We start from the raw sequence: 25104 nt of genomic DNA on the forward strand, positions 1-25104 counted from the left end.
AAGAGCAGGCTGTGGAGTATTTTAGCTTTTTTAATCCTCTTTTAGGATTTTTTCACCTGTTTCGTTGTCTCCATCCATCCGTTCACAGGTGGCGTGCTGGTACAGTCGTTAGGATTGCTCCCCTGCAGTGCTGGGGCCCTGGGTTCGATTCCTGACTTGGGATGCTATCTGTGGGGAGATTGTGTGGGTTTCCTCTGGGTGCTCTAGTTGCCTCCCACATTCCAAAGACACACTGGTAAATGAATTGGCTTTTGGGAACACTGGCCCAGGTGTGAATGTGTGTGTTTGTGTGTAACTTGCAATGGACTTGCGTCCCAACTAGGGTGTACCCTGCCTATCCCCTTTCTTGGTAGAATAGACGTTGGCTCCCCCTTGACCCTAAACTGGATAAAACTGGAAGATATTTACCTGATTTTATTCATTTTGTTTGTTGTCTGCCTCCTCTCCTCATCAATATCTCCCTGTCCCGTTTTCGAATTGTTTAGTAACGTTTGTGTAAAAGCTCGCTTACAATTACTGACAATATTTTCAGGTCATCAAACCCTCATAACGGTGAAGGCGGGTATACAATAGCAGGGAAGAGCAGATTTACACGCCTACATTTATTATGGGGTATCGTTATACTGCCCTCGTGTGGACATTTGCGCTAATAATCAAGAGCTAAATGTATCGATGAATTATTTTAAAAGGTTTTTGAATGGATACGACAATGATGTTTCATTTTTTTTCGCAGCAACAGCAGTAGTCACTAAATCAATTAATAAAGTATTGACCCTGAATCGGATGTACTTTGAAATACTCAAACGAAATGCTAGGAAATCCACAAAGCTTTTTTTAAAATCACTTTATTGGCCATATACAATTTCTTGTATTGGGGTTTGTCTTGTCGCATACCACAGCTTGCTCTCCATGAGACCCACAGACAGGGAGAGAAGCTTGGGGTCAGAGCGCAGCGTTAGCCATTTATACAGTATGGCGCCCCTGGAGCAGTTGGGGTTAAGGGGCCCAAAGGAGTAGGATTCCTCTGCCGGCCGTAGGATACGAACCAGCAACTTTCCAGCCACACCCGCATAACATAAGCCATAGAGCCACCGCACCTTTCCGTTCCTAAAGGGAGTTTTAAGCATTTACTACATAACAAAGTTGTTTTAAAGTTGATCCTGTAATGAACATGGCATAGTAGCTGCAGCTACTAACGTCTAAAGGGATTAACTTTATTTCTCGCTCAATATGCCTATAATAATCAGTACTCACTGGAGGAAGTTTAAGTGAACTACTTTTAATATCGCTTATACTGTATATAAATCATTTTTAGTCTGTCTCTTTAAGCACAGAGGGATCTCAACTAGGAAGTTGTGACAAATCGAAACCAGCGTTAGTTCCTGGACTTCGCTGGATGAGCCTTGAATTTCGGTGAAGCTGGTGTTAAAGGGAAAAAGGTAAATCACACTTTTCTGCAGAAAGATCCCAGTTTTCACGGTCCAGGAAAGCTGTGCGAGACGTTGGCTTCTTTAAGGAAGGTTGTGTTTTCTACTTTTGATGGGTTTCGGAATGTCTCGATGTGTTCTCACTTGTGTTTCTGTAAAAAGCTTTGTTATGCATAAGCTCATTGACAGAATCGATACTGAATGGGATACAGTGCGGAACATGAACAAATCGGATTGTGGAGTACGAGTCGCAGTTGTAATGTCTTTGGGTGTTTTCGCAATAATTCGGATTATTTTAGGGTTTTTTTTTTACATTGAAGCAAAAACTGCGTTGCTCCTAGTAGTGAGTGAGGGCTTCAAATCAGCTCCACAGGAGCCATCCATTCCCTGTATAAGACAAGGAAAAGTGGAAAAGAAAATATTGTAACGCGACGGGCGCGGCGAGGATGGAGACGATAACTCTGGTTCTTTTAGTACAGTCGGCGCTTTATTAGTCAACCACACAAGAACTAAGACCAGCCAAAGTAGGTTACAGCACACTAGGGTCACTCCGGGCACTGGTACGTGGGTATAGGGTGGTGAGTGGGCACAGGTATAAAAGGGGTGCAGAACTGGGTTATAACTATTTTCCGTGTGGTCAACGGCGCTGGCAGAGGCTCCCTAGTCCCCGCCTTGGCTGTTATTGGTGCCCCTCACCGCGCTCTCCTGCCGCAAGGCCAGGCGAGGGCGTCACACTATGAAGACTTCATCGACTTCTTATTGTTATTTTCCCTTCACGACTGCTAACGCGCAGCAGTACAGCGAGCGATTCATAAATTGAGAAATCCGAGCAAGTCTCTGGGAGCGCAAAGCCGGTCATCCCAGACTACGACAAATGGGATGAAGATTAACCAGGTTGCGTCTCTTGCGCTCCCGTCTCTGTTGCGTTACACTGGATCATTAAAACCAGTTAGACCAGGTGTTTGCTGTTATGTGGATGTTGTCTTAATCATCATCATTAAATGTTTCTTACGCTACATACTGTTCCTGTTGGACGTCGCTTGCTCTTTTAATACCTGCCCGAAGACGGTGTGTACAGAGTACGCTTTTACTTCTTTGATGAGCTTATTGAATCATCGTCCGAGGGTTTCCTACTAGAATAGAAGACATCTGGACTAATGAGAGTATAAGGAAGGTTACAAAAGACAGGAGGCTGTTTGGCCCGAACAGCTCCAAGGGTAGTTGGTAGTTAATGGATCCCAGGATCACATCCAGACATTTATTGAAAAAAACAAAACAGGGTATCAGCTTCAGCAGCATGCACGGGCAGCTTGTCCCACACTCCTACCACCCTTTGTGAAAAGATGATTTTCCCTCGTTATGCATGCTTTTACTGTAGATGTATAATCCAGTTTTCTGTTGCTTTCACCAGACGCGAGCAGGCAGGTGTGGGTTGCTGAAGTTCCTGCCGAACACCTTCCCCAATCAGATAGACCCCGTGTCAGCAAAGCCCTGCTGTCCCGCACTCCAGGGGCGACTAATATGATCCTTGTGGAGTGTGGGCACTGGGCAGCTGCGTGTCGGAAACAGGGCCTCTCCAGGGCAGGCCGGAGCTCCTGGCCCTCTGGGGCGTCGGCTGTGTGGCGCCGAGCCCTGGGAGAGGCCGTGCAGGACTCATCCCGCCGGTGCTGAGGCAGTCCGCTGTCCTCTCACCTGGCTCGGCCCGGACCAGCCTTGAGCCCACCATGCCAGAAAGCCCGTAGTCGTGCGCGTGGTGACGGTGGGGTTAAACACTTTCGAGAGTCCGGGGTAGCCATCCTGCTGTAACAGGGGTCGGCGCAATGAAAAGTGTTTTTCATGCCAATGAACAGGGAGTCCGAGTCTGGTTCTGAAGACCCAGTGAGTGTTTCTAAAGCTGTGTCCATCATTTGTAAGAAATGGGCTTCAGGGCTGAATGTCCTAATGTCTCGGCCACAGACGATTCCTAAAAGTGAAGCAAAACACCTGCTGAACTGACTGCTCTGAGTCTGTTCCGTGCGCTAAGAAAATGGGGATTTAATGGTGCTCTGTAATACTGTCCCTGAGAGAGCCTCCCAACCTGGTGTCCTCAACTTCGGGGGCGTGAAGGGAATCGCAAGTTTTCTGGGTCTGCTCTCTCCTCGGTCTGCAGGCTGGAGTGCAGACACTGTGGGGAAAACCCCCTCAGGCCTGCGCAGGTCCCAAGGCAAACGGTCTTGGAATTCAGCGCTGCGCTTCTCGAAGAAGAACATAACGCAGCTTTGCAATGTAAACAAAATGACATTTCCAAAGTAGGTCATCGTAACTCTGGGGTTTTTTTTTCTGACAGTTCACAGGCAGGAAGTTACCGGCTTCCTTTGTGAAGTTTGTACCGAACGTTGCAACAGCTGTTTCACAAGAGCCAGCCTTCCCGTCACCTGCATGGCCTGTGATTGAATACACTCCTTTGTCTTTTTCCCTCTCCTGCCGTTAAAAAGAGGTGAGTGTTCTTGTCCTCAGCCTTTCTGTTTTTTTCTCAACTCTTCTTTAAAAACAGGATACTAAAATGTTGCTGACTACACAAACACTTCGTAGTGTTAGCCACACAAGTGGCAGTCGACGTGAACTGCTCCCAGTTTCCTGCTAAACTCATCGCGAGTGAAAGGAGGACGAGTGTGTGTCCCTGACGCTCCCTCGTTCCCATGTAACGAATCCCCAGGTCCGTAAGAACACATCGCAAGGTGACACTTCTATCGCACGTCTGACCCGAATGTTTTATTGAGCACCTGGACAATGATTGTGTTTCGTCTGGTTTTTAATATAAAAACCAAAAGTTTCCATATGAAAACAAAGAGGCACAAATGAGCGGCCACAGTAACGAGCAGTAAAGTATCAGCACCGTGTTTGTATTAGCACTGTTCTCGTTTCCGCAGTCATGTAAGATACTCTTTCTGTTTGTCTCGGACAGATGCCCAGTATGATTTTTCTTGAGCTCAAGTCAAGTGGTTTCTCACAGTGAACAGAGTCACAGTTTTTAGGATTGTGGGACATGAGTTCAAATGAAGTTCAAATGAAAAGTCAAGTGTCATGCACTCTTCAAATTAAAATTCCTTCTTTGGGTACGCATGTCCAGAAATGCACTCTACTAATCTTCCACATCACAGGTGCTTTGATGTCAAATCTCAGTGTTGAGGGTTATTTCCCTTAATGATGAGCTCTTTTCAGAGGCCTCTTTTCTCATTATTAGTTTTGCACATATGGCCTTTATATATTCCTCCTAATATTTGAAACTGTGGTATTTGGCAGATTTGGGAGTGCAGATGTTGAAAACAAAAGGGAATCTTGTATTTTTGCTGCTGTTGTCCCTGATGCTGTTAAATAATCTTGTTTGTAATGCACTGTGTGTGTATTACAGACATTGTGTGAGCCTGTGAAATAGTACTCTGTATTAATAGTTAAATATTGTGATATTGGTTTAAAAACATCAACTACATATAACTTCTAAAAGAACAAGTCTTCAGAATGATCTATAAACATGTTGTTTACTGAACAATGTTAAAACAAAAGAGAGCAGAGTTGAGAGTGAGACATTTGGTTTGGTAGGTTTCTCGTATCTATCGTTTCCTTCCAGACTTCAACAACATGTTGGGAAGGTTGTTCCAGATCCCCGCTCCCCTTTGTGTAAAGAAGTGCCTTCTGTTCTCACTGTCTTGCAGACCTGAAGCCATCGTCAGTGCAACGCTTTCCCACAGATAAAAAAAAATGACCAGCACCGTCAACTACCTGTGGTCACAGGAGGACATCCTGGGGCAGGGGGCAACAGCCAGTGTCTACAAAGCTCGCAACAAGGTATCAGTACCACAAGGGGGCGCTGTTCAACTTATTGGCTGCTTACCTGACATGAAAACGCAAGTATTTTATCATGTGCGAGCCACTCTGGTTTAGGTGTCATTTTTTTTCCCCGTGAACGAGTCTGATCTCCCTCGAAACCGCAGCTGGCGTCTCGGAAGTGCTCTGTGTGCTTCCTGAGTCAGGGGAGCGTTCAGTGAGGCCAGGGGAATGGAAGCCCAGCAGAAGGCATTATGATTCCACCTCTGTGATTTTGGTGGTGTGTGTTGGCAGACAAAGCGATGCACGAGCTGGGTCCCAAATTGGCTCACTGGAGGAGCGAAACACAAGGCAGACAGGCTCAGGCAAGAGCAGCAAGGATCGTGTGTCAGCCGTCTTCCAGTTACACAGAAGGCTGGGCTCTTCGGTTACAGTGTTTATTTCCCAGCTGCCTGCTGCCTATTAAACAGTACTTAGCGGTCACTGAGCCTTCACTAGATCCCAGTTTAGCGAAAGGTTTTCCCCTCTGAGTTTAGGTGGGTTATTATTAACGGTGATGAATTCAGATACTGTACTGTGTAGCACTTCCACCTTTATTTTGATGAACGGGTCTGGAAGTCTCAGGGCTAACGTGGGAAATGGCAGGGCTGCAAGGCAAGTGAGCCAGGCTCTGGGGATAGTGACCGGCATCAGGTGTGGGCTCCTGGGGCGGCCGAGGCAATACGCTCGGCCGCTGTGATGTGCAGGGAAAAGCAGCTCTCCTTGTTTTGTGTTTAAGGGAGTTTTGGGGTTTTGAGCAGGAAACAGAACTGTTATGTACACGTAGCAGGCACTCTTCCCCAAAGACAGGGTGCCGGAACTGGGACCTCCAGCTGCTGCGGGGTCTTGGTTTTCTGTTGCGTCCCGGGAGGAGATGCAGCAGGAGCTGTCCCAGTAAACGAGATGGTTTCCTTGCCCAGCTTGTTTCTCTGAGAGGCGTGGTGTGGCCTCTCAGTGGGGCGGCGCCATGGCCACCTGCAGAGTGAGAAGCCACAGCAACTCGACATCTCTGTTGAGCTCCTTGGGCAATGCTAAGAAATGTCTTCAACACTGTGTGTTTCTAAAATAAGTGACATCTGTGGTTTTATATTTATCAGGGCCTTTTTTTTTCAGAAAAGTGTTCAGCAGTGGGCCTGATGTGCACTGCATTATACCAGACAATATTCCTCATCCTGAAGAAGTGTGCGGATGGGCAGGGTTTAGGCACAGAAGTGACAGTACACTCACACCCCAGTATCCGAACCTAATTCGTTCCTGGAAATTTGCTCGGAAGGCAGGAGATCGTGAATAGAAATAAAAATTCCATGATTTCTTATGGGGAAAATTCTCCCCCATTCAGAACCGAAGACAAGTTCACTCAAAAACAACCCTAGACATATAATACCATACAGACCATTACAGCAAGCTTAGTGAACAATGTGGTTCTACTCAAATAAGCCGACTGTAGCTGTAAAATAATTCATAATATTACATTTTATGTATTCTTTCATAATAGATCGCTATCCAAGCGATCAGCTAGAACGATGTGCATTCTGTTGTTAGCTAATACAATAAAGAGTCTTTTTCTCTTCCTTAAGACCCCATAATGAACATCAACAAAAAAAAACACTTTGAAAATGAGAGCACAAGGTTTCGCTGTGATCGTAAACAAAGCACTGCTGCCTCACAGCGTACTTAACCACAATGTCTTGCACCCGTGCAGAAACAAGCAACTGTTGGGTGGCGCTGACTTTAGATGTTCACAGAAGGTTCTCGGGCAAAAGTCAGTCACTTTCGAGCTTCGAAGTTCGGTTTAGTGACATTTTCGTGTGTATAACAAGGCACAAATTCTTCATGTTCAGATTGGCAAAAATTCGTATACCGAGCGTTCTTATACCGGGGTATGAGTGTACTTTGCTTGTTTCTCAGAAAACTGGTGAGCTGGTGGCAGTCAAGGTGTTCAACAACATGAGCTACGTCAGGTCCTACGAAGTGCAGATGAGGGAGTTCGAGATGCTCAGGAAGCTGAACCACGTCAACATCGTGAAGCTGTTCGCGGTGGAGGAGGTAGGGCCCTGGCCGGATTTCACACGCAGCAGAAGGAGATTACTCTGGGTTCATACTGCTTTCTTAGCTCATGGTTTTCAGCTTGTGCAATGTGTCTCTGTACCAAGGGCATGAAGGCTTTGTTTTTATCTCATCTAGAACCCGACTCTCCCCTCTTCTCCACACTCTCCCATCCCCACAGCCGTATTCCCCTCCTAGTGTGGGCCTCGCTGGGCAACACCCCATCCACTCAGTTCAGGGCTAAACCCTTTTCACAAGCAGCCAGCATCTAGAGCTTCACTTTCTGGCACTGGTGCAAACTGTAGTCCCTGTCTCACCCTGTCACTGGTGCACACTGCAGTCCCTGTCTCACCCCTTTCACTGGTGCACACTGCAGCCCCTGTCTCACCCCTGTCACTGGTGCACACTGCAGTCCCTGTCTCACCCCTGTCACTGGTGCACACTGCAGTCCCTGTCTCACCCCTGTCACTGGTGCACACTGCAGTCCCTGTCTCACCCCTGTCACTGGTGCACACTGCATTCCCTGCCTCACCCCTGTCACTGGTGCAAACTGTAGTCCCCGTCTCACCCCTGTCACTGGTGCAAACTACATTCCCTGTCTCACCCCTGTCTCTGGTGCAGAGTTGCCGCTAACCCCTGCAATTGCCCATTTGCCCCACATGTGCTGGAGTAGTGCCTGACGCCCATGTTTCCTTCCCTGCTGTGGCAGATGCACATGAACAGCAAGCAGAAGGTGCTGGTGATGGAGTACTGCTCGGGGGGCAGCCTGCTCAATCTCCTGGAGGAGCCGGAGAATGCCTTCGGGCTCCCGGAGACCGAGTTCCTCATCGTGCTGCAGTGTGTCGGTAAGCTGACAGGGGGCAGCAGTGTGCACTGAGCCCAGGGCAGGGGACACAGGCCCTGCACTTTATTGCACTTTTAATGTTAGAAGTGAGTTTCCTGCAGTGCTCCTATAGGGAAACAGGCTGAAATAACTGAATAAAAGACATTTAGAATTAGATACATTTTGTAAAGGTGGGCGCACAATTTAGTAAGTTATCAGAAGATAAACTCTTTAAAAATGACTTATTATCCATATTGTAAGGGACAGAGGAAAACAGAAAAGGGATACAGTTGATTATTCAGTTAATAATTCTGATTCTTATTACATCATCAATAATTACAAATAAAGGAAGTGGAGTACGCCCAGTCATGACAAAGCTCATTGTAGGAGACAGTGCAGATGCACAGTGGGAGGAGCTTAAAATGAACACCTGAAAACATACTGGACTGTGCAAACAGCAGGAAGAAATTGCAACACAAAAAATGATAAGCAGGAAGTTTAGGTCTGAGACAGGTTTAAGGTGTGATCTTCTGTCGAGGATCAAAGCTTGTTCATGCCTCAGGAGACTTCCAGGAATCTCAGAAACACAGAACTCCCACGGCAGTGAATAAGTCCCAGATTAAGTCAAACAAATTTCCACCTCCCTAGTAACAGCACACCAATCGCAGATCCTGGGTTTTCCGGCATGTGTGCTCAATGGTGGCTTTCTGACGGGGAGGCTTGTAGATTGGGTGTCGAAGGGGCTTCCTGTAAGAGTGCGTTCTGGGAGCTCGCAGAGTCGGTTCCTGGAGTGATGCAGGTCTGGTGCCGGTGCTGGGCGGGATGTCGTCCCCGTGTCTCACAGCCCCTTTCCCGGCATCCCAGTGTCCGGCATGAACCACCTGCGGCAGAACAGCATGGTCCACCGTGACATCAAGCCCGGCAACATCATGCGCCTGCTGGGCGAGGACGGCCTCTCCGTCTACAAGCTCACCGACTTCGGGGCAGCGCGGGAGCTGGAGGACGATGAGAAATTCGTCTCCATCTACGGCACGGAGGAGTACCTGGTGAGGAAGGAGGGAGACGGACCGGAGGGAGGGAGTTGGGGGGGGGGATGGGCGATACTTTGCCACACTTTCGCACTCGTGCAGCAGAAGCCCCCTGTTCAGCAAGCCGTTTTCTTGTTTGTAGCGTAGCTGGCTCGTCTAGATTCATGGCTCCTCTGCTGTGAATCCTTCAGGCAAGGGCTATCCCATGCAACACTGATTGACATGAGAAGATGCAAGCTGCCTGGCCACTGTTTCTGCCCCGCGTAGCTGCTCGCTGAACTCTTACTTGCACAAGAGTCTTGCAGTGAGCCAATGCGCCAATGAAATTTGGATCTCCAAAATCGCCATCCTCTTCACCGTAGCTTTTTGGAATTGTTAAACCCTTTCGGAGGGAGTCAGCGGCGCTCTCACATCAGCGCTAGCCGGCAGGGTTGGATCTGGGGCTGCACGGAGGGGGGGGGGCGCTGTGACGCGTCTCTGTTTCTGTTTCTGTCCAGCACCCCGACATGTACGAGCGGGCCGTTCTCAGGAAGCCTCAGCAGAAGTCGTACGGCGTCACCGTGGACCTGTGGAGCATCGGTGTGACGTTCTACCACGCGGCGACCGGCAGCCTTCCCTTCGTGCCGTACGGAGGACCGCGCAGGAACAAGCAGATCATGTAGGGGCCTGGCGCTCCTGCTCTGGGAGCTGAGAGCCACATTATACCCTCTCCGTGCCTTTCTCCTGCTCAACATGCCATCAGGTGTAGAGCTCCTATTGCTCGTATTGCTCTTCCTGGTTTTTCTGTTCTCGTAATTGCAATTCCCATGCAGTACAGCAGGGGGGCTGGACCGAGCCCATCACTGGTGTCTTCAGTCAGGCTGATCCTTGTGCTGCAGAAGTGAAGATCTTGCTGCTGCCCGTGAAAGCACCCTGGAAGCCCAAGATCATGATTGTTCCCCTGTCTGTTCCGACTCCACCAGGTATAAGATCACCACTCAGAAGCCGCCAGGGGCGATAGCAGGGACTCAGAGGGTGGAGGATGGGCACATAGAGTGGAGCTACGAGCTTCCCATATCCTGCCAGCTGTCCACGTGAGTGCTCAGGCTTCTTCCTTACCTTGGAGCAGTATACATCTGCAGTCTGACCTCTTCGGGTGTTGCATGATGCGTGATGCATCAGTATGAACGAACCTGCACGTCTGCCCCTTGATGCCTGTAGCAGGAGGTGCACGTGCCACAGTGTTAATCAATTAAGCAGTTTAAAAAGTTCCTGTTTCCTGTTACAAAGTAAGGAGAACTTATCGCAGTGTACCCTCATGTGTTTTGTATAATGACATTGTACATTGCTGGCATTTAAGTATATGTAAGTGAGTTCCCAAAAAGCATTCTTAGTAGCATCGCACAGGGCACTGTGCTAGTTAAAAGCATGTCATCGCGCTCTGGGCAGCGAGTCTGTGCGCTATGCTGGGTTGTCGTGTGCAGCCATGGCTCTTCTGTCTTTATCGCAGGGGGCTGAAGGCCCAGCTGGTGCCGGTGCTGGCCAACATCCTGGAGGCCGATCAGGAGAAGTGCTGGGGCTTTGACCAGTTCTTCGCCGAGACCACGGGGATCCTTGACCGAGTGCCTGTCCACGTCTTCTCCCTGCAGCAGGCCTCCAAGCACACCATCTACATCCACCACTACAACACGTGAGTGCCTTTTAATCCCAGCGGCCCAGTGTGGTACTGCCAGTTGTACTGATGAAGCAGTGACGCGACCACGTGCTACTGAAACTCATCAGGACTTCCTGCAGGCTTTCAGGTCACCTGATGCAGTTCGGTCAGGATCATGCATGTGATGTGATATTGATCCCCGTCTGCACAGCCTCAGCTGTGACTAGAATGTCTTCAGAAACCAGAGGAAGCGTGTGAAACATGCAGGAAGCTGGCTGTCCAGTCCAGACATGCACAGGCGTCCTTATTTCAGTCACTGGGGTTTTTGTAATTCACTCCGTTCTCATTTCTGTTGGCACTGCCAGCTTCTTAATTATTTCAAAAGTGATTAATGAACTATTTTATGTTTTTAAGGAGTTTGCTTTTTTATGTTTTTGTACTACAGTAGCTAAACTGGAATGCACTGGACATTTCAGAGTTCTGAGTGTCCGAACAGTGCTATTCACTTGAGAGACCTCCTCTCTCACAAGGAATTGGTGTACCTCCTGGTCAGCTCTTGGCAGGAGTTCAGGCCTGGCTCACCCTCTCCCCCCTCGCTGCTCCCAGGGCCTCCATCTTCTTTGAGGAGGTGTTCAGGCAGACGCAGGTGAGTCCTGAACAGCAGCAGTTCCTGTTCCACGGGCATCCCTTGCTCCTGGATCCCACCATGAAGGTGATGAGCTTCCCGCCAACCATACCTGACCGGCCGATCTTCCTGATGAGCCGCGAGCTGCAGAAAACCGTTGGAGTCCTGTACCGAGAGCGTAAGGACACCTCGAGTCTGGTCCCGGCTTGTGTTTGTATCAGCAGAGCTCCGCTGGGATCTCCTTATAAAATCTTTTTAATTGCTTATTTTCTGCATCTTGACAGCTTATGTCTCTGTACTGTAGACCTCTGTCCTAGAATGTCTTTTTCTTGTTTTGAACACAATATGGCAATCTGCCTTGTCTCTCCTTTCCTTCTGCACTTTGTGTTTGTGCTCTATAAAAGCCATCACAGGCATCACAAGTGACTCAACCGTTAAAAAGGTTCTCACTCTGCTTGGAGAATCCTGGTCAGACTCGCCTGGCAACATGGCCCAGGCTCAAACTTGTGAGCACAGAACTCAACCTGTTCAGCAGCACAGCAAGCCCTGCAGCCTCTAGGGCACTTGCTGACTTGCACTGATCCTCTAGTACAGGGCGGTACTTCCTGTGATGTGTTCAAAGATGAGTGGTTGTAAGATGGGCATTATGGAGGAGTCTGCCTGCGCTTCCTTGTTCTTTCCCCTGTGCGGTCACAGGGTTCGTAGCTGCAAGCCTAGACGTGAAAGGCACACCATTGTTTAAATTAAAGTTATGGGTGTATCAGTCATTTTGGGTATCTCTTAAAATAATAGGCAATTCTGAATTCAGAAAAAAAATAATCTGAACTCCATCAGGAGTTATATCCTTATAGCCTGCCCCTCTGCTGTAAATATACGAGACCAGACAATGAACACATCTGTGTTTCCACGAGTTTTTGCATTCCAAACCTTCACTAGCTGCTGAAGATGATCTGTTTAACTTACTTTTTCCTTTCCTCCTTTCCACCCCATGTATTAGCGGAAACACCAGCTGTACCTCCACGGTTTGATGTGGTTGCAGATTTTTCTTTCACTAAGGTAGGTGTCCACCTAAGAAATGAGAAGGTGTGTTGTGACGGAAGAGCTGATGGTGGTCACCACGCCCAGTGCAACTCTGCAGACAGCTCTCTCTCTGTTCCCTCTTCTCAGAGTATTGTGGGCATTATTCACCAGTATCTGAGGATTGCACAGTCTTTGCTGAAGTGCCAGGAGCTGCTTTTGAATGGATTCTATAGCTTTTTGTGAGTATACCTACAAATCACAAGAATTAGAAATCCTGAGCAGTTCTATAGCACTTCAAACCCATAAGGACTCTTTGAATTTGAATGTAGCAGGTGACCCCCCTCTTCCACCTCTGGAATGCAGTGAGTCTTAAGTGGAATCTATCAAAAGCACTAGAATTGTGTTCCCTGTCACAATACTGGGGCATGTGAATGGAGATTCTAGCCTAGAGGGAAAAGTGTCCCCTACTAGTTTGCCTGAGAGCATAAAAAATAATTTCCGGTATGTGCAAGCTACCCAGTCATATTGCTGAAGCCGATACCCTGGCTTCTGGCAAGAAACAGATGGGTGAGATCCTTAAAACTACCCAATGGCCTAGATGGGCTTAATGATCTGGCCTCCTCTCGTTTGTAACCTTATGTTTGTTTGTAAAGTAGATAAACTTTGAATTGGTCAAATTAGGTCACAAGGAGCAAATTCATACACTGTCATATATTAAAAAACTTTCCTTCTTCTGAACAGATTTTATATCGATTTCGCAGAGAATCGTTTACCCCCCGAAAGGTGCCAACATGTTCTTTGCTTGTTGATTACAGCGAGAACGTGCGACAGGAGTGTAGCACCGTAGTTAACAAGATCAACATCATGAACATGAAGCTCACTGCCTGCCTCAAGACAGAGGAGAAACTCGTCAGACTGTGAGTCTCACTGTCATGGGGGCCTAATTCTCCTGCTTTCTTCTTCTGACCTGCAAGTGCTCGCAGCCTGCACTCTGCAGCAAAGAAGACGGTAAACTCTCCTTGCAGTGCTGGGGTGACTGACCCTGAAAGAAGACTGACGTCAAAACGTATCCTTGCACCTGGTTTCTTCGGGTTGTTGACTGGTCTCCAAAATGGCAGATGCCACCGGAAGGTCTGCACATGGGACAGCTCACGTCTCCCACGGTTTTCCTGACGTTTTCTGCAGTTTGTTTAATACATTGTTTATAAAAGGAGTTTGCACCCCTGGTGCTGGAGAGCCCTTGTCCAGCAGGTGTTATACAGTAGGTAACCATTACATCATCAAGACTTGGAAGGATTTAATTGCGATCAGTTATAGTACGTAGGTGGTTTGTTAAACTGAGCACTTGAGAGACCATTCGGAAGGAATCTCTGAATAGCCTTCAGCCCACAAAGACAAGAGTAACCTTCATTGAACAAACTACTTGTGAGTATTGCTGCTCATAAGGAGTTGGTTTGACGTGACCTGCAGGGCTGGCTGGGTTGGGGACTGGTTGGACTGGGGACTACTTTGGATGCATCGAAATGCCTCTCCTATGATTTCGCTGTATTTGGCATGTACATCCATCTGGCATTTTTGCCATCTGCAATAACAGGAAGTGATATGATGGCATTACCAAAAAGCTGGTAACTTAGTGTTGTGCATGGACAATAGAGTGTACAATACATCTCTGCGTTGGCGTGTTTCTGTATAATACAGTGCAAGTGGAGAAAGAGGCCCCTCTCCATCCTGTCCTCTCTGGACCTTTACCTGTCTTTTCAAGAACACCTCGTCTCCTGTTCCCCCAGGGGCCAGTCTGCAGGGGACTACAAGACGCCGGAACGTGCCGACCACTTGGAGCACAAGAAGAAACTGCACCTGGTGAGGACTGTCTTGGTTTTGCCTTCTGGCAACACAAAAAATGTGTCAGCCAGTGGTACAGTCTGAATTAGAATGAGGGAATTAGAATTATAGTACAGGGTAAAACCTATGGCTTTCGGTACTGAGGTGGGACTTAGCTGTGTGTCCTCATGTCCTCCAGTACTGAGCTGGGACTTGAACAGTGTGTCCTCCTGTCCTCCAGTACTGAGCTGGGACTTGAACAGTGTGTCCTCCTGTCCTCCAGTACTGAGCTGGGACTTGAACAGTGTGTCCTCCTGTCCTCCAGTACTGAGCTGGGACTTGAACAGTGTGTCCTCCTGTCCTCCAGTACTGAGCTGGGACTTGAACAGTGTGTCCTCCTGTCCTCCAGTACTGAGCTGGGACTTGAACAGTGTGTCCTCCTGTCCTCCAGTACTGAGCTGGGACTTGTGCGCTTTGGTTGTGATTGTTTGAAAGAGGAATGTGTGCAAGTGTGACAGGCAGTCTCTGTTCAATCTCCTCGAGGCTGTTTTGCCGTGTTCAGCGCTGTGCTGAAGCTGGACTTCTTCCTCAGATACAGGAGCACCTCCCGTTGTATGTGGAGAGCGTGCGGGACCTGCAGGCCCGGCTGGAGCAGATGAAGCAGGAGTGGTCCAAGCACTCGGACGTGTGGGCGCGGGACAGAACGTAAGCAGCGGTTCCCCTCTCCTCCGCACCTTGTCAAGTTTTGTTAGCGGTCAGGCAAGCAGTGCATAACTTCAGTCATTAAGGGCCAACAAAATTTCAGGTTTGCAATTCACAAGGTAATTGAAGTAATTATTGGTTTACTTGAAGCATATTGGAGCAATCAGACACTCTTTGAAAGTTTTCAGCTGTTGATAGTTCTCAGGCTCTTATTAGAGAACCAGTTTTCTGCCTCGGTTTAATGTTTAATGTTTACAGCATCTGTGGGTGCACTATGTGTAGGCATAATGGGTAAACTGAATTGCACGTCATCTTTTTGTGTGTTTGATGGCAATAATGCCTGTCTAATAGGAGCACACAGTGTCTTATAATGACTTACGTGACAATAGCTAATGGTTTCCACACACAATGACAATTCCTCTCTTTGTGCAGCACACAGAAAATTGATGTTCTGCTTGGGAAGATCACATCAGTGTACCAGCAGTACAGGAAGGACAGAATAACAGGCAGTAAGTACATGTGGGCGTGTTCAGGTTTGACAAGCTGTCTCTCTTTCTGCCTGCTGCAAGAAGAGATCAAAGAGCAGTCAGAGAGGACTGTGTTATTTTTTGTGCAAACTGTTGAATTTAAGGAGCAAAGACCTCCTTGATAGAGACATACGGTATCTGACGAAAACTAAAGAAACAACAGATATGACAGATTCCAAGTGACAGACAGGGTAGTTTAGGGAGTCACAAAGGAAAATTCTGTCTTTCTGTGTCAGGTCAGGCCATCAGAGTACTGGTTGGAGGAGCTGTAAGGTGAATCAAACATTGAAATCTTACTAACGGCTTTTTGATTTCCTTTTTCACAGAACTGTTGTATAATGATGAGCAGATCCACAAGTTTGAAAAGTGAGTACTGCATTGACAGTCACTGGACCCATTTGCGACCACATCCTGCGCTGTTTAATACTGTACATGGACAACAGTTAATAAAAGAGATCCAGTGTGAAATTCATTTTACACATATTCATGATTTTTAGTGAGTACAGTATGTGTGCTGTGTTCTTTGTTTGCATACACTTATACAGTTTATACATACAACATTCATTTATATTTTCTAAGTGTTTAATGTGCTTAATGGTTACCCTTCTGCGTTTTTAGGATTAACCTGACGGCGCATATTAAGAAAGTCAAATGTCTCTTCAGAGACGACTGTGTGCATACGTACAAGAATGCTCTGGTGACAGTGAGCAGCTGGTCCAGGTGAGCAGACAAGGGGAGGCCGCTTTGCTAATGAAGCCGCACAGGTGGCATATGGTTAGCAGAGCGTCTCTGAGGTAGGGTGGGCCTGACTCAGCTATGGTATTCCTAGCGGGCTTATGGTGATGTCAGCGAGAGACACGCTGCTCCTCCAGTCAGAGTTAACTCACCTGTCAGGCGCTGTGGAGCTCACAGCCTGTCCAGTGAGGAGCGTCTCTGCGGGTGGGTGTGTCCTAGGAGGGAGCACGCCCCCCGGTCCAACACAGGATATCTTCAACTGCTGTCCTTTCCAAATGGGGGCAGATATGTAAAGGACAATAACAGGTCATTTCCAATGGGGAAGTAAAAGTGATAAATCAGGGAATTAGTTGAAGTGTTTTCCCTGACAACATGCGTTTGATTCTGGCCTACAGTGACACAGTTCTGTAAGCTGCAGTGTGTGATATGGAGAGCATGAGCTGGCTGGAGTGTCCTGGGCCTGCAGAGCAGCAGTGCCCTGTATGCCAGCTTAGACCCCAAGAGTTTGTGGCGCTGTGGTTCGCCCTCTGATGTCTTGGCTCACCTGTTGGTGCTGCCAACCCAGTGTGAAAAAGAAGAGAACAGTGACAGTGCATGTGCAGTTATGACAGCACGTCGTCTTTGTAGCCTGGTCTCATCATTTCTCTCAAGCTTGTCAAGCCTTAGCCTGGTTAGTCTTGAGATTTTAGACCTCTAAAGAAAACCAGGTTGCTTCAGCAAGTGGCGTTGGTGGACCAGTAGGAGGTGCTATCCCTCTCAGCCAGAATTTCCAAATCACAGTATGAGGACGGGGAATGTTGTGTTGTAGGAGGCACTGTCTTTCAGATGAGACATTACAAGGTCCCGACTACTTGATCGTGTAACATCCTAGGTCACTAGGTGCTGTCTGGTCTTTCACACTCTGGTCTCAATAAAATTTCCCTTTATGTGGATTATGTGGAGTATGTGGAGAAATTTCTCTTCAGTCCCCCTGATCTGCTGTGTGCTGGGAGTGTTGGGGAAGAATGGCTGCTCTGTGTCACCCATGTGAGGGGTGGAGTGGAGGATGAAGTGGGTCTCCCCACATCTGTAGAGCTCTCTGGTGTCCACTGGGATGAAATTGATTGTCAACGAGTTTTATATTTTATATTAGCGTTACAATGTGATTAAGCTGTCTTGAGTGACTGCTGATGTCAGGCGTGTCTGTGTTTCCTCAGCACATTGAATGACATCAGGAAGAGGCTGAAGGATCTCAGCTGCTCTTTACATAAAGTCATTGACAACCTGCAGAGCTGTGAGGAGCATCAGAGCCAGGTAACGGAAATAAAGTCTGCAAAGCTATTACATTATTTTTCTGTTTATAGCCAGTCAGTATTTATTAGAAACTTGACATTTGAGGAATATGCTCATTTTCCCATACCGTCATTTTGGTGTTGAGCCATGGCCTCCTGCATTTTGTCCCATGCTTGGCCATGCTGGGGTCGCGCTGCGCTGTTTCCACTGTGATAGGCACAGGTGAGCCAGGTGGACAGACGCAGCAGTGGCCTGTCTCTGCTCCCCTCTCTCAGGCGCTGGACAGAGCACTCCTCGGAGCGCAGCAGAAAGCGCTCTGCGCGGAAGCGCCGGGCGGCCTGAAGGACCGAGACCAGATGATAGCCAGGTAAGAGATCTGGACGGGCACCAGAGGGGGGGGGCATTTCACTGGCTGCCACTCTCAGGAGGAGGACCAGGAGTGGACATTCCCCTGGTCACAATTGTCCCACAGCTGGTGGGGTGCAAATTGCCTGGGGCGACATGACTCAGAACAGTCAGGTGGGGGCGTTCTGGATTACTTTATTCCATCCTGTATTTCTGGTTGCTCTTTGTAGGATATAATGGATATCAAAAGTCAAAGATTTTTATAAATCAAATTCCCTTTCGTTTTTATTGTTTTCTGGCATCAATCACTAACTGACAGACAGCATAGTGGTTGATAATTATCTTTTCATCAGTTATTGTCCTGTGAAGGGCAGAGTGCTGCTGCGTGAGGGCCGGTCAGGGCTGTGTGAGGGCTGGTCAGAGCTGTCTGAGAGCTGGTCAGGGGTGTCTGAGAGCTGGTCAGGGGTGTCTGAGGGCCGGTCAGGGCTGTGTGAGGGCCGGTCAGGGCTGTGTGAGGGCTGGTCAGGGGTGTGTGAGGGCTGGTCAGGGGTGTCTGAGGGCCGGTCAGGGCTGTGTGAGGGCTGGTCAGGGGTGTCTGAGGGCTGGTCAGGGGTGTCTGAGGGCCGGTCAGGGCTGTGTGAGGGCTGGTCAGGGGTGTCTGAGAGCTGGTCAGGGCTGTGTGAGGGCTGGTCAGGGGTGTGTGAGGGCTGGTCAGGGGTGTCTAAGAGCTGGTCAGGGCTGTGTGAGGGCTAGTCAGGGCTGTGTGAGGGCTGGTCAGGGCTGTGTGAGGGCCGGTCAGGGGTGTCTGAGAGCTGGTCAGGGCTGTGTGAGGGCCGGTCAGGGCTGTGTGAGGGCCGGTCATGGGTGTCTGAGAGCTGGTCAGGGGTGTCTGAGAGCTGGTCAGGGCTGTGTGAGGGCTGGTCAGAGCTGTGTGAGGGCCGGTCAGGGCTGTGTGAGGGCTTGTCAGGGCTGTGTGAGGGCCGGTCAGGGGTGTCTGAGAGCTGGTCAGGGGTGTCTGAGAGCTGGTCAGGGCTGTGTGAGGGCAGCCGGTCAGGGCTGTGTGAGGGCCGGTCAGGGGTGTCTGAGAGCTGGTCAGGGCTGTGTGAGGGCCGGTCAGAGCTGTGTGAGGGAGGCCGGTCAGGGGTGTCTGAGAGCTGGTCAGGGCTGTGTGAGGGCAGCCGGTCAGGGCTGTGTCAGGGCCGGTCAGGGGTGTCTGAGAGCTGGTCAGGGGTGTCTGAGAGCTGGTCAGGGCTGTGTGAGGGAGGCCGGTCAGGGGTGTCTGAGAGCTGGTCAGGGCTGTGTGAGGGCAGCCGGTCAGGGCTGTGTGAGGGCCGGTCAGGGCTGTGTGAGGGCTGGTCAGGGGTGTCTGAGAGCTGGTCAGGGGTGTCTGAGAGCTGGTCAGGGCTGTGTGAGAGCTGGTCAGGACTGTGTGAGGGCCGGTCAGAGCTGTGTGAGGGCCGGTCAGGGCTGTGTGAGGGCTGGTCAGGGCTGTGTGAGGGCAGCCGGTCAGGGCTGTGTGAGGGCCGGTCAGGGGTGTCTGAGAGCTGGTCAGGGGTGTCTGAGAGCTGGTCAGGGCTGACTGAGAGCTGGTCAGGGCTGTGTGAGGGCCGGTCAGGGGTGTCTGAGAGCCGGTCAGGGGTGTCTGAGAGCTGGTCAGGGCTGACTGAGAGCTGGTCAGGGGTGTCTGAGAGCTGGTCAGGGGTGTCTGAGAGCTGGTCAGGGCTGTGTGAGGGCTGGTCAGGGCTGTGTGAGGGCTGGTCAGAGCTGTGTGAGGGCCGGTCAGGGCTGTGTGAGGGCTGGTCAGGGCTGTGTGAGGGCAGCCGGTCAGGGCTGTGTGAGGGCCGGTCAGGGGTGTCTGAGAGCTGGTCAGGGGTGTCTGAGAGCTGGTCAGGGCTGTGTGAGGGAGGCCGGTCAGGGGTGTCTGAGAGCTGGTCAGGGCTGTGTGAGGGCAGCCGGTCAGGGCTGTGTGAGGGCCGGTCAGGGCTGTGTGAGGGCTGGTCAGGGGTGTCTGAGAGCTGGTCAGGGGTGTCTGAGAGCTGGTCAGGGCTGTGTGAGGGCTGGTCAGGGGTGTCTGAGAGCTGGTTAGGGCTGTGTGGGGGCCGGTCAGGGCTGTGTTAGGGCTGGTCAGGGGTGTCAGAGAGCTGGTTAGGGCTGTGTGGGGGCCCGGTCAGGGCTGTGTTAGGGCTGGTCAGGGGTGTCAGAGAGGTGGTTAGGGCTGTGTGGGGGCCGGTCAGGGCTGTGTTAGGGCTGGTCAGGGGTGTCAGAGGGCTCGTCGGGGCTTGTCAGGTCTCAGGTCTCAGGGCTCAGGGCTCACGGTGTGTCGAGGAGAAGAGGCAAGTTAGGCAGGTTGGACGTGGGACAGTCCCAAGAAAGAAAAGATCGTTCTTGAGTCTCCCGACTCTGGAGCAGAACGGGAGTGCCCCTCCATTGTTTCAGCTTGGCTGCTTCCACACACAGACCTTTTCTTTGCCTTTCAGGAAACGAAACCAATACAAAAACTGCAGAAGAAGCTGCTCAGCCTCTTCTTCTTTCCACAGACAGTGCTGTTCTGTTTTCCTCTGGAATCAGATAATCCACACGCCTGAGAGAGGAGCATCGGACTTTCCCCATGTGTTTCTGAATTGCTCTTTTTTTTCCCCACTCCTTCTCGGACAGGCTAAGAGCCGTTCACCTGAGCACCTGCCTGAGTTTAAAATGAGCTCATTTTAAAACTGTGATCTTGTACTTCCTTACAGGATTAATCGGCTTAGAGAAGAAATGGAAGTGGTTGCTCGTGAACTCCAACGTAACAACAATATAATAGAGGGGTCAGTGCCACCCTGTATTACACTACACAGCCTGATCAGTAAGCTGTGCGGTATAGATCTGGTCATAGTCTTCTCTCTGCTCATTATATTGGTCCATTTTTATGGTGTATCCCATCACGAGTCGATCAATATCAAGCATGACATTTAGAATAATAATAATAATACTAATAATAATTGCTTACGCTTATATAGCGCTTTTCTGGACACTCAACTCAAAGCCATTTACAGGTAATGGGGACTCTCCTCCACCACCACACCAATGTGCAGCATCCACCTGGATGATGCGACGCCAGCCATAGTGCGCCAGAACGCTCACCACACATCAGCTATCAGTGGGGAGGAGAGCAGAGTAATGTAGCCAATTCATAGAGGGGGATTATTAGGAGGCCATGATGGGTAAGGGCCAATGGGAAATTTGGCCAGGACACCGGGGTTACACCCCTACTCTTTCCGAGAAACACCCTGGGATTTTTAATGACCACAGAGAGTCAGGACCTCAGTTTTACGTCTCATCCGAAGGACGGCACCTGTTTACAGTATAGTGTCCCCGTCACTATACTGGGGCATTAGGACCCACATGGACAGCAGGGTGAGCACCCCCTGTTGGCCCCACTAACACCTCTTCCAGCGGCAACCTTAGTTTTTCCCAGGAGGTCTCCCATCCAGGTACTGACCAGGCTCACACCTGCTGAGCTTCAGTGGGTTGCCAGTTGTGAGTTGCAGAGTGATATGGCTGCTGGCATTTATCTAGTCATGCGGATATCCCTGTACATTACATGCATACACCATTACACCATACCAGTCATGAGATGTCAATAACAGTCAATAACTTCAATAACCAGTACAGCACTGATCTATCATTGCATGGCCACAGACAAAAAAAACATTGGCCCCTACAGTCTCCAGCAATGATAATCACTAAGCTTTAAAATGTAATGAGTAGTGTTTGTTGTTCTACATTTATTGCCAAATGAGGCCAATGATATCTCTTTGGAGTCTGTGAAATACTAATTCCTTAATTTCTTAGATCAGCTCATGGGGCAATCTGCTTACATGAAGCTCAATCCCTTTATCAGACATCACCCTACATGCTCTGGGCTTGTCTGAGCTGTGCATATTGGCTTGGGCTGTGGTTATGTTTCATTAGGTGATCCAGCTGGATTAGCAGAGTGAGTGGCTGAGGCTGTCTGTCTTAGTGAAGGTGAAGGATTTGGTTTAGGATCAGAATTGGGATAAGAAATGGCTTTAAGCAAGATTTAGATTTCGAAATAAAAAAGTGCATCCTTATTAATTTAAGACTTTGTTCTCAAATATAACCTCAGCCCAAACCTTGCAGCAATGACAGGCTTGCCTTAACCCGCTTTCCTGTCACCTACAACTGTTACCACCTTTTCAACTGATATAAATAACCAAGTATAAGAAAGAAACATTGCTTTGTAAGCAGCAAGATCAATTATATTAATGAAAGTATGATGCATTTTAACATCAGATCAATTAAATCATGATTTCCTTTTATACATTTAATTGATCTGATGTCAGTGACAAAATATGTATTTTTGGCAGTAGGTTTTTATCAGTGGAAGTAAGAGTTGAAACAGTAATGATGGGAGAGAGAACAGTGCAACAGTTTATGCCTGGGCAGGTGATGACATCATTATACTGTTTATTTATTTCTCTGGTTTTACAGCTTTGGAGCCCTGAACAACAGTCCTGGGGTCTGATTGCCTGCTCCTTCTGAAATCAGAGCCGATGTCCCTTGGCGTTCATCACGCAGGATTTCAAAAGCACAGCACTTTGTACCACAACACTTAAAAACTATCCAAACTACTCTGCACTGTAAATCAACAAAGGAAAGCCTTTTAAAGATGAATGTATAAACCTCTGTATTTTTTTTATTTACGAGTATCCAGCTACCTGTCTTGCACGCTGTAGAACCAGCCCGATTGAAAACTGAGCCAGGATTCAGTTCGTTCTGTACGTCTTCAAGGTTTGAAGGTCATGTGTGATGTTGGTCAGGAGCCCTGACGTGAATGGCCAGGGATCTGTGACAGAAGTGATCACAAAATGATATATGGTATAATGGTATAAAACAATCAGGCAAACGTACAAAGCTCGGTCTCTTTCAAGACAGCCAACAGAGAGGCCCGAGGTCCTGAGGAATCGCTGCAGACTTCCTGTCCAATAAAAACGTATCCTCTCCATTGTAATTGAGGAGATCATATCATTGAGCCAGTTCTTCGCAAAGGGCACAATGACAGGTCTCCACTCTTCAAGACGTTTATCAACTGCAACCATCCATGCTAATTGTTGTGCTTTTGTTAGTCTGAATGTTGCCTTTGAAAAACCAAAGACTGCTGATTCAGGATCTGGGGGAATATTCTTCCCAGAATCCTATGAGTACTGTATTTTACTTACAGGACCAGAAATTAAAGAGGTCTAATCCCCACCCTCTCTGGTATAGAACCATTTCTCTTTGTGTGACTCCGTGTGTATTTTTTTAAAGATATGCAACCACCCTTCTGCCCTCCGCCATTCTAGTTACCAGCCCAACACGTCCTGATCTGTGATCTTCCAGTTCGTTAACTGGAATGGTCAACTCAGGATACGCGTGCAGTTCATGGACTGACCACTGGGGGGCAGGCTTGATTTTTTTTTTTTATATAGCGGGTACGTCCAGAGGCAGAATTGTATAACGGTGTAGGGTGTTGCTTCTTGTTTGACAGTCGTGTAAGTTATTGCGAGATATTAATTGAACATTTAATAAACTTCAGTAGCAATGGAAAAGGAACGATTGCGCTTCTTCTTGTTGTTATTCTTTAAAAACCTGCCGAAAATATGTTTAAGCCCCGCACGAACGAGATGTCAGTTACGTTTGAAAGACTTGTTAAGAATAAATTGGTGGTCTTGAGAACGATTTAAAGCAGCACAAAAACGCAGCTGTGTTTCATTGTTAGTATGGCCGGGAATGACATGACATAATTTAACACAGCAGTCTTCAAGTCTTTTGTTCTGAAAACAAAAAGTCGCACCTTAAAAAAAAAAAGAAAATAATCATAAGAAAACAGTGCGTGCGATCGCAATTCGGTGATAAGGTCTGGCCAGTCACTTTGTAGTCTTGAAGCCTTTTCTCCTCCCTCGGGTGTTACGCAGAGAGAAGCAGGGCGCCTCGGGCCAGCGGGGATTTTCGGTGTCTCTCGGGGACTCCTGTGGTGAAGACCTCAGACCTGCGCCCCTGCACCCGGTCGCGGACTTTCATTTTATCTGCGGAGTTTCCCTTTGCCTGAGCGGTTGTAAACAATCCCCGAGTGTTATGATGATATCTAATAACTGTCTTTCAAAAATAATGACACGAACTACAGTATATGATCAAAAAAAAGTCGGATAAAAACGCGAACGCCAACCGAGAGCAAAAAAACGTTGACCTCACACCAGTAACAGCGCAATCAGAAGTCCGCAACATATTGCTGAAAACAAGCCACGTTGGTCGCTTTCTTCATTTAGAAGACAGTTTAAATTAATAAATCGTTCCCTTGATTCTGGTGTTTTCGGGAGTAAGGGGGCGGTTCGGTGTCTGAATCCAAGTAAAAACTTCTTTCTCCGTGTTATTAAAATTGTAATCACGTGTAAGGACAGCCGCAAAACTTCCCCAGCTGCAGGGCAGTTTGACAGCTATTCTTTCTCCGTTTAATGTTCCGTTAATGTTCGGATCTGTTGTTACACCAACAGCCAGCGGCTGTGTTCAGGTATTTCCCTACAATTTACAGAACCCCACTGACTCCTGCAACACAAACTTCTCAAAACTTCCATTGTCTACCTTTTCTTATTCTAAAGGGGGCTGTGTTTATACAATCTAGGTTACTGTTGCTCAAAGCAAGTCGATTACCGAAGAGAGTCGGTGGTACCCGGAACTCCGCGGGCTCAAGCCGTGACAAAACATTGTGGGTGCTGGACCGTGTGGGAGAGAGGTGACTGAACGCGGCACTTGGGTTTATTGTCTGATTGTAGTGTAAAAAAACGTTCGTGACCTTTACAGAGTATTTAAGTGCCAGGACTTTTCCTTGACAAAAATGACTAATCATGATATTCAGTGATATCTTCTCTTTAAACATGCCGCGGTTCTTTCACCGTTTTGAAACTCGCTCCCCTTAAAAACAGACGGGCGTCATTTTTAGGTCTTAGATGTCAGGTTAGCAAGTGCTTTTGGAAACGTGAAGACAGCAGTTTCGCTATTTTATAGTTTGATTTTGTGTCCAGCCCGCCCATTGGAGTAACTTGTCTCCTTTATAATGATGCTCAATGAGGGCGAGTGAACTCATCCGGCTTTAAAATATTGCTAAATTTAAAGATTTTGTTCAATAATACTCCCCTTTGGAAATATATATTATATACAGTATATATTAGGAATATCGCGATAATTCATAAGTAAAATAAAAGCAAGAGCCCGATGCTA

The 25104-nt window shown here is 48.3% G+C and overlaps 1 protein-coding gene across 4 annotated transcripts; it reads left to right on the top strand.

Annotated features, from left to right (window-relative positions):
- The first annotated feature begins 1288 nt into the window (after positions 1–1288).
- Positions 1289–23442, top strand: ikbke (inhibitor of nuclear factor kappa B kinase subunit epsilon). 4 transcript variants are annotated; one of them, XR_015940201.1, is made up of 22 exons: positions 1289–1439; positions 3754–3903; positions 5120–5252; positions 7179–7316; positions 8026–8161; positions 9004–9185; positions 9665–9825; positions 10130–10240; positions 10657–10836; positions 11407–11603; positions 12423–12481; positions 12593–12684; positions 13261–13362; positions 14233–14305; positions 14859–14971; positions 15401–15477; positions 15822–15861; positions 16114–16215; positions 17427–17523; positions 17719–17869; positions 20583–20654; positions 22342–23442. XR_015940201.1 is itself a non-coding variant. In XM_088640509.1 (22 exons), exons 3-22 carry the CDS (start codon positions 5166–5168, stop codon positions 22373–22375), a joined length of 2145 nt encoding a protein of 714 aa, XP_088496635.1. In that variant the 5' UTR covers positions 1289–1439; positions 3754–3903; positions 5120–5165; the 3' UTR covers positions 22376–23442. The 4 variants fall into 4 exon arrangements, 2 of the variants coding, with proteins under 2 accessions (XP_088496635.1, XP_088496636.1); XM_088640509.1 differs by having other exon boundaries at positions 17778–17869; XM_088640510.1 differs by lacking the exon at positions 1289–1439 and adding an exon at positions 1497–1520 and having other exon boundaries at positions 17778–17869.
- Positions 23443–25104: the final 1662 nt, after the last annotated feature.

This window comes from Lepisosteus platostomus, chromosome 7 (genome assembly GCF_059453375.1).
Source record: "Lepisosteus platostomus isolate fLepPlt1 chromosome 7, fLepPlt1.hap1, whole genome shotgun sequence".
NCBI lineage: Eukaryota > Metazoa > Chordata > Actinopteri > Semionotiformes > Lepisosteidae > Lepisosteus > Lepisosteus platostomus.

What these genes read in the sequence shown, in the direction of transcription:
- ikbke (XM_088640509.1), top strand. Translation starts at nt 5,166, where the DNA reads ATGACCAGCACCGTCAACTACCTGTGGTCACAGGAGGACATCCTGGGG. An exon ending in CATCGTGCTGCAGTGTGTCG is followed by an intron (nt 8,162 to 9,003) that starts GTAAGCTGACAG and finishes CCGGCATCCCAG; the next exon opens with TGTCCGGCATGAACCACCTG. An exon ending in CAGATTTTTCTTTCACTAAG is followed by an intron (nt 12,482 to 12,592) that starts GTAGGTGTCCAC and finishes CCCTCTTCTCAG; the next exon opens with AGTATTGTGGGCATTATTCA.